This window comes from Microcebus murinus, chromosome 19 (assembly GCF_040939455.1).
Source record: "Microcebus murinus isolate Inina chromosome 19, M.murinus_Inina_mat1.0, whole genome shotgun sequence".
NCBI classification, from domain to species: domain Eukaryota; kingdom Metazoa; phylum Chordata; class Mammalia; order Primates; family Cheirogaleidae; genus Microcebus; species Microcebus murinus.
The window spans coordinates 37659602-37672528 of NC_134122.1; the positions used below are offsets into that span (position 1 = coordinate 37659602).

Genomic DNA, 12927 nt, shown 5'->3' on the forward strand with positions numbered 1-12927 from the left:
AGACGTGCTCCCCCCACAGGCCCAGTCTAGGCCGTTAGGTCTAAGCATAACTTAGCCTTTTGGGTAGGCAGGAATGGGGGATCATATATGCTTGGCTCACACCAAGCCAGGGACGTGCGGGGCAGGCCTAGCAGCTGAAAACCTGGGACTATGATTGGGGCATGAAGCCTGGCTACTCTGGCCATAGGCCAAGGGTTGGATGTTTGTTTATTCATAACAATTAACAGCCTATACAAGAGATCTCTAGAGCAGAGGCTGTGGGTCCAAACAGGCCCTTGCACCTGTCAGCAGCTCCATCTCCCAGGCCTCTCTGGGCGTTGCCTTCACAGCCCATGGAGCATTTGTGGGCAGGCAGCACAGGAAGCATCAAGGGTACAGGCTCAGTCACAGGGTGTTGGGTGAAGCTCTTCTACCTGGAATGATTGGAAGTTGGCCCAGCAGCTGGGGCTGGTCTGTCCCTTCCCCTCCTGGGAAGTTCCACCTCCACAGTAGTTAAGGCCACCAGGATGATAGCAGGGTTAGGGCCAAGGACTTAGTGGAGCCTTGGGATGCATGAGGTGGAGGTAAGTGGGCTTGGGGAAGAGGAAGAGATTCAGGAGGGGCCTGATTAGAATAGAAACTGATGATCTTGGTTCAGCACTCCCAAGATGAGGGCAGCAACTGCAACCTTAAGAGCTTCCCAGAGGAAGCAGGTGGTACCTTCCCAGATGGGTACCTCCTTCAGCCCTTGGCACAAAAGCCAAAGTGTCCAGGGAACTCCACAGGACAGAAGCCCTGCCTGTGCCAGCAGGGTGGTGGCTGAAGAAAATCTCCCCAGGGCCCAGTCTCAAGCAAGGTGCTGAGGTCCTGGACCACCCGTCCTCACTTGTGTGAAGGCAGGTAGTGAGCCTCCTCTAAGGTAGGTCACAGCCTGGGGAATTTTCCCCTTACAGCTAGGATGGGTCTGTGGAAACAGATGAAGAAAGGTTAGGGCCAGCCTCTGGGAAGCTCAGTTGAGTGCTCTGGGCCCCTCAGGCCTCTCATGGCAGACCTTTCCTGTAAAACGGTGCCCTCTAGGCTGCAGCTCAGATCTTTAGGAAAAGATGGAACTGAGCTTGGCTAATCCCACTCCCACTAGCATGCACCAGGGCTCCCAAACCAACTAGGTGGGCAAGGGCTGGGCCCCTGGGGTCCGGAATGGAGGGTGGAGCCACTGGACCTGGAGTGGGGAGGGGCTGGAGAAAGAGCCCCCAGGATCCATTGGTGTTCCAAAGTCCCCTGAGTTTCAGGTTCAGCTGATGTAGATACGGTGGAAGTCGTGGGCACCAAAGGCTGCGTTGCACTTGGGGCACTTCCTCTGGCGGGCCTCATATCGGCCCCGCACGCACTCGAAGCAGAAAACGTGGAAGCACTTGGTAAGGACTGCATCCTTCTTGCGGGTGTTACAGCAGGGGCAGGTCAACCGCGCCTGGGCCAGGCAAAGGCATCAGCTTGGGAACAATTCTGATGGAGCCCAGACCCCAAAATGACAGCAGGAGGTGGTCCAGACTAAGTCCATCATACAGCAGCCTGCATCTAATCCTTACCATAACCATGGGAGGTAGGGAATGAGCACTCTATGAATGAGGAAACTGAGGCTCAGAGGCCAAAGTCTCAAAACTACACAGTAGCAGAGTCCGGAGTGTATCCTGGGCACTGTTGGGCATCCTGTGTTTCCCTCCTCTCAAGTATAAGGACCCACCAGCCCAGCTTAGACTCTTCTGCCCTGAAGCTTCATCTCTTGCCCCACTGGTCTTCTCTAGCCAAAACCCAATCCTGTCTACCTTATGTTCGTCTGCATCTGCTAAGTCACAGCTAGGCATGACAGTACCACTAGAAATCTGCTATCTCTACCCTCAATGGGGCCCAGCCCTGGTGCTGCCCAGAGACCCTACTGTGGGTCCTCTCTTAGCCTGAGACCTCCCATCTGCCACCAGAAGGGTCTCACCGGCCAAGTCCAGACAGGAATTGCCTCAACTCAAATCCCAACATTCCTCTTCTGGCCTGCCTGAAATCCCAGCCCAGCTCACCCTTCAGCAACCTCCCAACCCCCTTCCTGCCTTTCTCAGGACCCCACCCATCAGCATGAACAGGTCCCAAGTCTGCTGCCTCTGCCCCATAACTGCCTCCCCAGCTACCTCTGCCCTTCAAGGCCCGACTACTTCAAAGGGTTATCTGATTACTGACTCACCCACACCCCCTCCTCACTCCAGTGGTTGAGAGTACAGGTGACCTGACCTCCACCATCACCCCTGCACAACAACCATTCCCACCAGTACTGCCAAGTCCAAGGGGCACCTCTCATGGCTCCGTGTCCATTTGCCTTCTCCCCCATCAACTCCTTCAATATCACTCTCCCTCCTCCCAACCCATAGGCTCCTCTTCCTCTGCCTGTCACTTAAACTTTGAGGTTCTTGAGGAAGAATGAACCCTATCCCTTCTTATGCCAGACCCTCCCTGGGTGACCACAGTCATATGTGGCTTCCATCTCTGCCTCTACTGACACTCTCTAAGCCTTCTGCCCTGAGTGCCTTCCCACACAGCCTTGCAAGATGTCCCACAGGCACCTCCCTGTCAGAATCCTTGAACACTGTCCATCAAAACCTGCTCCTGGCAGTTTTCCTAACTCACTAAATGGTAGTTGTCACCCACCTATTTTCTCAAACCAAGATCCAGGAGTACTCCTAGTTCCTGTTCCCTTCCTGCCTGCATTCAATCTATCCCTGAGTCCAAGCAATTCTGCTTCCAGAATATCTGCTGAACCTATCCACTTGTCTCCAATACCTTAAGCCAGCAAAACACCAGTTTTTGCCTCAATAACTACAATAGCTTAATCATTTCCCTCCCCCTAGCCTTTACCTCTTCCAGCCCAGACCCAACAGCAAATCTGACATCACTCTCCTGCTTAAAAGTCTCTGAAGTCTCTACACTGCCCATGGGATAAGTGGAGCTTCTCAACCTGGCTTACCACCCACTTTAGGATGTGACACTCCAACCATATGCCTGGCTCACTGTCCTTCCAGCATACCTCCCAACTCAGGACTTCCACACCCGCCTTTCCCTGTGCCTGAGCCCTCATTCTTCAGTATGCCTTGGGTGACATTCTTTCCAGGAAGCCTGCTGGCACCACCCACCCACCCTAGGCCTGCTTTCAGGGCCTCCTCTGAGTTTCCACAGTCCCTCTGGCCTCTGCTGTCACATTACTCCTCTGGAATGAGAGAATTACTTGGCTGCCTCCCCTAACTGATGGTCAGTTTGAATAGGTCAGAGACCAGGTCTAGCTCTTAGCCCTTCTGCCCCACATCTGGCCAGGCACTGTGCCTGGTACATGGTATGTGTACAATAAATACTTGATCAGTTATATGACTACAACCAGCGTTCTGCCCACTTTTTGCTATCCTACCTTATTTCTAGGGTGCCCAGACTATCCACTATGATTCACACCAACCCCTCATCTAATATTCCTGGGTTGATGGGGTACAACTCAGCCCCCTGGCCCCACCTTGTACTCCTTGATCTCCTCCTGGAGGATTTCATCAGCATCTGCATAAACCTCCACCTTCCTCTGCTTCTCCAGCTTGCGCCGCAGCCGTGAGATGTCCTCCTGGGGCAGGAGAGGTTAGGCTAAGTGTAACAGTCCTCGAACTGCTTGCCCCCAGGCCATGTCAGTGACCCTGGACCACCCTGGCCTACTCCCACCCCCCCACACACCTGAGCCCTCTTGAGGTTGAAGCTCTCTTTCTCTCGAGCAGCCCGACTCTCTGCCAGGCAGGGCTGAATCTCTCGCAGTCGAGTCTGCACATGCTCCAGCTGCACCTTGAGGTCCTCAGCCAGCTGGGCTGCTTCAACAGCCTGAAGTGGGTGGGAGAAGGAGGAGGGGCATCACTGGTCTGAGCCTAGGGACTCAGGCACATGGAGCCTTGGTCCAGTGATGCTTGTATCAAAGGTTCCAGTGCTATCTGCACCAGGCTGGTCTTGCTTCCTTCCCTATAGCGCTCGCCTCCTTTACATAGCCCTCTAAAGTTCCTCCCCTGTGCAATGCTCGCCCTGGTTTCTGAGCCTTCACTGGGTGCTTCTCTGTGCTCCCCTCAATTCCTTAACACACATACAACTCCACCAGGGCTTAGCAAAAATGTCACCTACTGAGAGGTTCTCCTGTTTGTCTTTCATAGCACCTTAGTTTCCTTCATAAAACTTACTGACATCTGTTATAGTATTATTTTATTTGTGGGATTGCTGGCTGACTCTGCCTCTTCCAGCCTTGACTGGAAGGCAGGGATCCTCTTGTCTCCACAGCGATCAGCACAAGGCCCAGTACACAGCAGGGGCATGAAAAATACTGCCGAAATGAATAAAATAACTGGAAAAGAAAATAGCCCAATAGAGACAATAAGACGAAAATCATTGTTACTCTTAAGCCTCTGCCATAACTTAGATAATATTTATGTTTAATAAACTATGTGACAAGGACCATCATCCCATTTTTATAGCCAATGAAGGGTTAGGATGGAGGTCTTGGAGCCAAAATCCCAGCACCACTCTTTCTTTTTTTTTTTTGAGACAGAGTCTCGCTTTGTTGCCCAGGCTAGAGTAAGTGCCGTGGCGTCAGCCTAGCTCACAGCAACCTCAAATTCTTGGGCTCCAGCGATCCTTCTGCCTCAGCCTCCCAAGTAGCTGATACTACAGGCATGCACCACCATGTCTGGCTAATTTTTTCTATATATATTAGTTGGCCAATTAATTTCTTTCTATTTATAGTAGAGACGGGGTCTTGCTCTTGCTCAGGCTGATTCTGAACTCCTGACCTTGAGCAATTCGCCCGCCTTGGCTTCCCAGAGTGCTAGGATTACAGGCGTGAGCCACTGCCCCCGGCCCCCAGCACCACTCTTTCTCAAGCAAGTCAACTGACCTCCCCAAGCCTCAGTTTCCTTACAAAGATAAAACCCAGGTCAGGTGCGGAGGCTCATGCCTCTGGGAGGCCAAGGCATGAGGAAGGATCACTTGAGCTCAGTAGTTCAAGACCAGCCTAAGCAAGAGTGAGATCCTATCTCTACAAAAAAAATAGAAAAATTAGCCAGGTGTGGTGGCTCATGCCTGTAATCCCAGCTACTTGGGAGGCTGAGGCAGGAGGATCTCTGGAGCCCAGGAATTTGAGGTTGCAGTGAGATGCCACTGCACTCTAGCTGGGGTGACAGAAAAGAAAAGACAAAAACCATCTTGGTAGGATTACTGTGAGAATGAAATGTGACCAAGCACAGGGTCTGGCACATAGTAAACAATCAACACATGCAAACTGTTCTGGGAGAAGCAGCAGAGCCTAGCAGAGCCCCAGGCCAGCTGTAGAAGTGGGAGTGTTCCCCACTGGCCCATCCCTACCTTCCTCTTGTTGAGCTCCAGGGCTTGGCTGCGCAGTGTCAGCTCCTTCTCCACACCCCCGAGGCTGCCCTGCAAGGCTCGCTCCTTTTCCTCCAGCTTCTGCACGGTCAGCAGCTGGGCATCCACCTGAAGATGGCAGAAGACTCAGTGCTGGGAAGCCACAGCTTCGCCAGCTCCACCCTACATGCCAGGGACTACCATACCTGGGACTTGAGGCCAAGAACCTGCTCGCCCAGCTCATCCTTCTCCTCCCGCAGTAGCTTGTGAATCTGGTTGGCCTTGATTCGCTCTGACATCAGCTTAAAGTTGGCATCGTCCTTTTCCCGCAACTGCTGTAGCAGCCGCCCGTTTTGCTCCTGCATGTCCTCAAAAGCCTGACCTGTCACATCCATCTCTGACAGCAAAGCCTCCTCCTCCTGCAGCAAGTGGGCAAGGATAAGATGGAATGTGGTCGGTGGGCAGGATGGTCATGGGAACCATAGGAAAATGTGGCAAATCATACAGTGGATGCGGCCATCTAGATGCTACATCTGCCAGAGGCACCTAATAAGGTGTTAAGGGAATCCCAATGCTCAGAAACACGGGGACCAAAAGGGGGTTGCACCTGCTTGGTGGCACCCAACTTGCGCTGTAGGTGTTCTATCTGCTCCTCTGCCTGACGAATGCGCCGCAGGGCATCCTCATCTGCAATCTTCTTGCTCTCTCTTCGATCCCGCTCCTCCAATTCCCGGATTCGGCTTCGCAGCTCATCAACCTATAGTCATAAGAAGCTCTCTTGTCACTGCTTCCTGCTGACCTTGGGCTGTGGTCAGAATCCTGCAGGGCAGCCTCCCTACATGCCCCAAGAGCCCTACCTGCCCTCACCTCAGCCTTGGCCTTGCGTTCCGCTGCCATGAGCTGCACCTTATCCCGCTGTTCCTTGGGTGCTGACTTGTACATATCCAGCAGGAGCTTCATCTCTTTCTGGCTCTCCTGGGCCTTCCTGGCAGGGGGTACATGAGGAAGTCTTGGTAAGTGGGGCTGGAGGCCACTTGACAAGTGTAGGAAGAAGACAGGAAAAGGGCCTCACTTGAGCTCTGCTCGGAGACCCTTGAGGAGTTCTGACTCCTTCCTCTTGGCCTCTTCCACCTTGGCCTTCTCCCGATCAGCCCTTAAGAGAGTTGAGGCTACAGGTGGAGGTCCCAGGCCAGGTCCTTCTCGTTCCCGAAGCTCCCGCTTGGGCCTGGCTTCAGGTTCTCGACCCCGGGAGGAAGGGCCCTGCGCCCCAGGGGTTAATGCCTGAGCATCCTCTTCGGATGGGGCCTGCTCCTCCTTCTTCACTGAGGAAGGAGTAGTGGTGGTACCAGGCATTGAAGCCACCTCCTTTCTGCTGTCCGGGGTACCAGCAGGGCACGGCCCACCCTCCTCTTTCCCTGGGGCTGAGGCACTAAGGCCAGAGTCTTCTGGGTGTCCCATGTTGGGGACAGAGTGGGCAGAGCCACTAGCTTGGGCTCGGAGCTGCAAAGACAGAAAGGAACAGGGATGAGGTGAGACAGGGCTCACTGGAGTACAGTCAAGGCTTTTCCCAGGCAGCCTTTTCCTCACCTTGCCAATCTCAGCCTGCACTTCTCGAAGCTTCCGCTTATATCGCTGGGCATCCCCCTTCAGCTGGTGGTTGTGGTTTTGGAGACTACTGATCAGGTGGCGCATCTCACGGTTGATGGGCCCTAGTGTCATGAGGTAAGGGTGTCAGAACTAGTTCATGGGTTAGGGCTCCAACCTCTGAGTGGGGGAAGAGGCTAAGCCAGGGCCATTATTCCCATTATCCAGGAGGGGAAAACTAAGGCCTTATACTGAATGTGACCTCATCAAAGTCAATAATGCAGACTCAACAGAAACTCACCCCAAAATAACTTGACACTGCTTATTTGTATTATTTTTGCTAATGTAGATTTCCCCCCCAATATCTATATCTCTAAATTTCCTTTAAAGGAAATGATAACTAACATTCACAAAAGTTAGTCAACTTCTTTTAGATTCTTAAGTATCACCTTCTTAGTTACATTCCCTGGTCTCCCATCTGAAATTGCAAAACCTTTTTTCCTGGTGGCTCATATCTTCCTTTCTTGTTTTACTTTTCTTGGTGGCTAGAAAAGTACATTTTTTTCCCCTTTATTATCTGTCTTCCCCTGCTAGAATGTTGCTCCACATGGCAGGAATTCTTTGTTTTGTTCACTGGCACAACCCCAAAGATCAGAACAGAGCCTGGCTCATAGGTGGTGGTCAATAAATCTTTGTAAAATACCTCAAAGAGATATGACAAGGCCAGAGGACCACAAATGGGGCCAATAGCTTACGTTCTGGTTGTTCCTGTGTCATCAGCCACTTCAACTAGTTATGACCCTCACTACCTGTGAGCCAGAGAGTGCACTTTGCTTTCCACAGGGAGCTGAGGCTCCGTGAAAGAGGCTTCATCTCTTGCATTTAGACAAGCAGCTGTCCACACCATGACCCAGCACTCCCAGATAAGGACCCCCTCCGCCCTATCCTCACCACATACCTGCCTGTTCGTTGGCTGCCAGGTTCTGCTCAAACTCGATGCGCAGCATCTCGTACTCCTTGCGTACCTGGGCCAGCGTGTCCTCTAGCTGGATAACTTCCGTGCGCAGCTTCTTCTGCAGCCCTAGCTCATCGCTCTGTGGGTTGAGGCATTAAGGATCCACACAACCTCTCATCACCACCTCAGGACTCAGTGTCTTAGGCAGAATCTATTCCCAAGAGACACCTAGCAGGCACACCAGGCCTCTGAAGCCCAGGGACGCCTTTACACTAAGGGTTGGGCTCTTACCCCCAGCCCCTACACCCCTAGCCCGTCCCAGAGCCATACCTCCATATGCTCAATGTGTCTCAGGTGGGAGTTCTTGGTGGCCAACAGTAGCCCCCGAGCCTCATCCAGCTGGGTCTTCACTTGCAGAGACTCATTGTAGAGCAGCGAGAACTGGGCCTGCAGCATGCGGTACTCCCCCGTCTCCCGCACCACCTCCTCAGGAAGGCTCCTCAGGGCCACCTGGGGGTTGGGATGCCAAAAAGAGATCAGTAAGAGAATTCAGGGCTCAGCCCCTACCTATAGGTGCAGGCCTCCTCAGCCCTAACCACAGCCCACCTTGAGACGCTCATTGGTTCGCACAGCACCCTGAAGTTCAGCCTGCAGCTTCTCCAGTTCTGCCATGCGGCTGTTGGCCAATTCTTGGTTTTCCTCCAACTCTGCATTCAGCATCTCAAACTAAGAAGTGGGAGGTGCTATGGTAGGCAGGCCCAGGTCCAGCAGCATGCTTCCCTCACATCCCCACATGTATTCCACCCAAGCTACCCTGTGTAGGGCGGGGATCAATTCCAAAACCCCAAACCAAGGGCTTTCCCAGGCAAGTGGGAGAAAATTCAATATTACATGGACAGTGCTGGGATCTAAGGCTCTTAAATAATAGGGAGTCAAGGAATCATTCCTGGAAGGCCTAAATAGCCAGTAAAGGTAAAACAGTGCATAGTGACCCCCAGAATGCCAATCAACTGTAACATATTCCCATTTCTCTCTCTCCTGTGCTTCTTTGTAGTACTCATAACCAACTGATGTACTATTTTGTCTGTTCTCCCAACTAGAACCTAAGCTCCATGGAAACTTTGTTTGATTTTTATCTATCTTGTTCTTTCCAATATGCCTAGTGCTTATTTCTAGCACTTAGTGTTCAGAAATTATTTACTAAACAAGTACATGAATGTATAAAAAATAAAGAACAGCAGGAATGACAGGGAAGGGCCTTGGAGGTGGATGTTTATCCTTCATCTTTAGAGGAATTACAAGGGTACAAGAGAGAAAAGGTTACGGGAGGGATGGGGAGGAATGCCGCGGCTCACCTTCTGCATGCTGAGTGTGATCTGGCCACCCTGGAAGCCTGAGGAGCTCCCAGAGACATAGTAGCCAGAGTTAAGCTGTGGAGAGAAGACAGTTGACGGATATGAAGGGGAGAAGATATGGCCCTGAGTAGCCAGCCCTGGCTCCATGTACCCCAGAACTCCAACCCCACCTGCTCCAAGGCTTCTGCCAGATGCTTATTGAGCTTTTGCTCCCGCTTGCGCAGCTTCTCAATGTCCCACTGCAGGTCCTCCACCGTCGTCTCCATCTCCAGCACCTTGGTCTCTGCTGATGTCACTTTATCCTGGAGCTCAGAGTACTGGGGGGAATGGAGAGAACAGATGCTTGGATAGAAGACCTGGTTCCCTGAGATCCTTGGGTGCCCATCTAACCCAAACCCTGCCCTGGTTCTAATCCCACCCCAAAAGCCCCTGACTCCTACCTCCAATGAGATGCGGTGATGCTTCTCCTGCAGCTGGGTGGCCAAGTCCTGTAGCCGCCGGTTCTCACGGCCCAGCTCCCGGGTGCGTGCCCGAGCCACCTCACCGAGGGGCTCATTTTCCCCTGGAAAGGCAGGGCTCAGGTAAGAGACAAACTCAGGGAAACAGGGCCAAAACTAACTCATGATGGAGTCTGCTATGTGTCCAGTGTAATCCACGAGCTATTTAGCCAGGAGTTTTTATCCCCACTGTATAGAGGACAAAACCAGCTCAGAGAGGGGAACCATTTGCCCAGAATGCCCCAGGTAGGGTAGTAGAACTAAGACTGGGAGAAGCCTGTCAACCTACAAAGCCTGAGCACTTGCTACTCTGCCTTGTGGATCCTCTACTTGCAAAAAGTGCTCCAGAGTGGTCTCTAGCTAGTAGGGGGAGGCCCTATCAGCATCAACAACTTGTCCAGGCTGGGTGCGGTGGCTCACGCCTGTAATCCTAGCACTCTGGGAGGCCGAGGCAGGTGGATTGCTCGAGGTCAGGGGTTGGAAACTAGCCTGAGCAAGAGCGAGACCCCATCTCTACTATAAATAGAAAGAAATTAATTGGCCAACTAAAATATATATAGAAAAAATTAGCCGGGCATGGTGGTGCATGCCTGTCGTCCTAGCTACTTGGGAGGCTGAGGCAGCAAGATCGCTTGAGCCCAGGAGTTTGAGGTTGCTGTGAGCTAGGCTGATGCCACGGCACTCACTCTAGCCTGGGAAACAAAGTGAGACCCTGTCTCAAAACAAAACAAAAAAAAAAAACAAAAACTTGTCTAACTCATCTCTCTAGAGTTCAACTTCAGGAATCAAAGCCCCATCTAACCCCTATCTAACCCATTCCTCCAAGAACATGGCTGACTTATTCCTTGGCGAATTATGGCTTTGGACTCAGGAAATTAGAAGAATTGGGGAAGCAGTGCCATACAGATGTAGATGGGGATGGCCACCCCTGGGGTGGAGGCACAAAGAACTAACCTCGGCTGTATACTCGCTGACAGAGTTCCTCCACCCGGCGCTGTAGGCGGTCTGAGGCCTCTACTACACGGGACACAGCTGCCTTGGAGAACTCCATACGGCCTTGCAGCTGCAGCTCTACCTCCTCACTGCTGCTGGCACCCAGTGCTACCACAAAAGCCAAGGCTGGCTCACTGAGAGGGGGCCGCAGCTGCATTGGCAGAGGCTCTGGGAAGGATGGACAGATCTTCATCAGGATAACAGCAGCAGTTACCACCACTCTATACCAAGTTCCAGACTTCCACATTCGTGAGTTAATCAACACAACCTGTGGTGCACCGTTATCCCCATATTGAAAGTGAAACAACTGGAATTCAGAGGGGCAATGCCCTTAAGGCTATACAGCTGCCAAATCGCTTCCTCAGGGAAGCCTCCTCTGCCTTCCCAGGCTAAATTAGAAACACACACACATGTGCTCACACATTTATTCCCTTTCAGGGGCCCCAACACTTTTTATGTATTATGGTTTATAATCATTTCCTCCCTGATAGCAGGAACAATATTTCTTTCTGCTTGTCTTCAATTTCTCTGAATCTAGAACAATGCCAAATACATAGTCAGCATTCAATAGTAATACTTTCTTAAACAAAATGGGTATCAAAACATGAACTGCACTATGAACCGAATTAGTCAGATTCCAAAGCCTGTGTCCTTACTTACCGCACTTTGCCACCCAAACAAGAAATCAGTGGCGGCAGGGGCGGACGGTGTAGAGTAAAGAGAGAAATTCTGGTGCCCAGTATCACAGTTCTCCCCAGGACCTTTCCCAAAACTTAAGCTCCCCATATCCTAGGGCCGTGATCCTACCCCTCAGCTCTGATGTCCCTGGCTCTGTGAAAGGGGTCCCATCACGTGTTGGCCCCTCCTGGGTCCCAGGTGCCTCTGTCCCCGAAGACAGCTCTCCCTGGCTCTCATGGCATCGGAGAAGGGCTTCCACAGTTTCATCCAGCTGAAAAGAGAAACCATCAAAAATGTTATGAATCCCTCAGTGCTTTCCAGTATAATATTCCTTTCTCAGCAGGGTAATCTGAGGATTGACAGCTGAATAAAGGCCAGGTCTTGGAAAGCAGAGGGCATCCACCTGGGCCCAGTAGCGATTGACAATAAGGAGTGTGGCATCATCTGTGGCCTGCCGCTTCTCCAACTTCTCAATTCGTTCTCGGAGTTCATCTTCACAAGCCTGTCGCTGTTCCAACCGCTCTGCCAGCTTCTTGTTTTTGAACTGCAGTACCTTCAGGTCCATCTCCTCCTAGCAAAGGAAACAAAAGGGCTGAGAGAAGGGTCAAGCAGGGCCCAGAAACCAGTCATTGAGAGAGAAAGAGGAGAGCAACTGGAATGGATGGAAGATGGGGGGATTCCCAGATTAACTCCTAAAAGAATTTAAGGAAGCTCAGACACCCCAGCAAAAGCGAGAAGCCCATGTTCTGCTTCTACCTGGCCCTTTCTAACTCCTTAATCTTTGACAAGTCACTCTCCCCCTGGGAAAATGTTTTACTATCTGCAAAGAGAAGGCAGACGTCGTGTTTTCGGTTTCCTACAACAGTGTTCTGTAAATCGGACCTTGCTATGCTTGTGGAACTGGGAGTAAGACTCTGGACAGTTGGGGGGAGAACAGAAACAAAAGTCCGACAAGTTCTAAGGGATAGGGCAAGAGCCCACGAACCGTGGAAGAGATGCCTCCAAGACGAATAGGCTCTATAAGAGTGGTTGTGGTCTTCTCCTCGCGACTCAGCTTTTTCTCTGGGGGCCCTGAGCCCCCGTCGCCGGCGGCGCGTTTGTTGCCGGGCCCAGACATGGCCGCGGCAGCAAGGAGCGGCGCAGGGTCCCGCAGGGGCGTCAGGCGGGAGGAGACGGCGCTTCCGTCACCTTCAGAAGACGTAGAGCAGAGATGTGGAAGCGGCCGGCGCTCCACAACCCCCAACTCCGCCTGCCCCGCACACACCTGCTGGATCCCGCCCCCTCCGGCCCCAGGGCCCTCACCCGCAGTAGGGTCAGCCTAGTGCCGCCATCTTCGATTTCCCCGGACGTCACCGGCCTCCCGGGCGCAGAGCGCAGGCGCCAGAGGCAGAGGCGGATGTGGCGAAACCTCCTTATCTCCTGATCCTATTGGTCACGTTTGGTCCCACCTCCTGAGCCATTTGGTTTTTTTCCC

General features: G+C 52.3%; 1 protein-coding gene across 1 annotated transcript; it reads right to left on the bottom strand.

The window, feature by feature from the left end:
• Nucleotides 1-173: 173 nt before the first annotated feature.
• Nucleotides 174-12831, bottom strand: RNF40 (ring finger protein 40). The gene is made up of 20 exons (XM_012764188.3): nt 12756-12831; nt 12439-12641; nt 11857-12024; nt 11583-11724; nt 10737-10943; nt 9726-9847; nt 9456-9602; nt 9286-9360; nt 8537-8656; nt 8261-8440; nt 7934-8069; nt 6979-7100; nt 6464-6891; nt 6259-6376; nt 5999-6148; nt 5598-5810; nt 5395-5520; nt 3730-3870; nt 3521-3622; nt 174-1447 (listed from the first exon to the last, which is right to left on the bottom strand). Exons 2-20 carry the CDS (start codon nt 12568-12570, stop codon nt 1271-1273), a joined length of 3006 nt encoding a protein of 1001 aa, XP_012619642.2. The 5' UTR covers nt 12571-12641; nt 12756-12831; the 3' UTR covers nt 174-1270.
• Between the last annotated feature and the right edge of the window lie 96 nt (nt 12832-12927).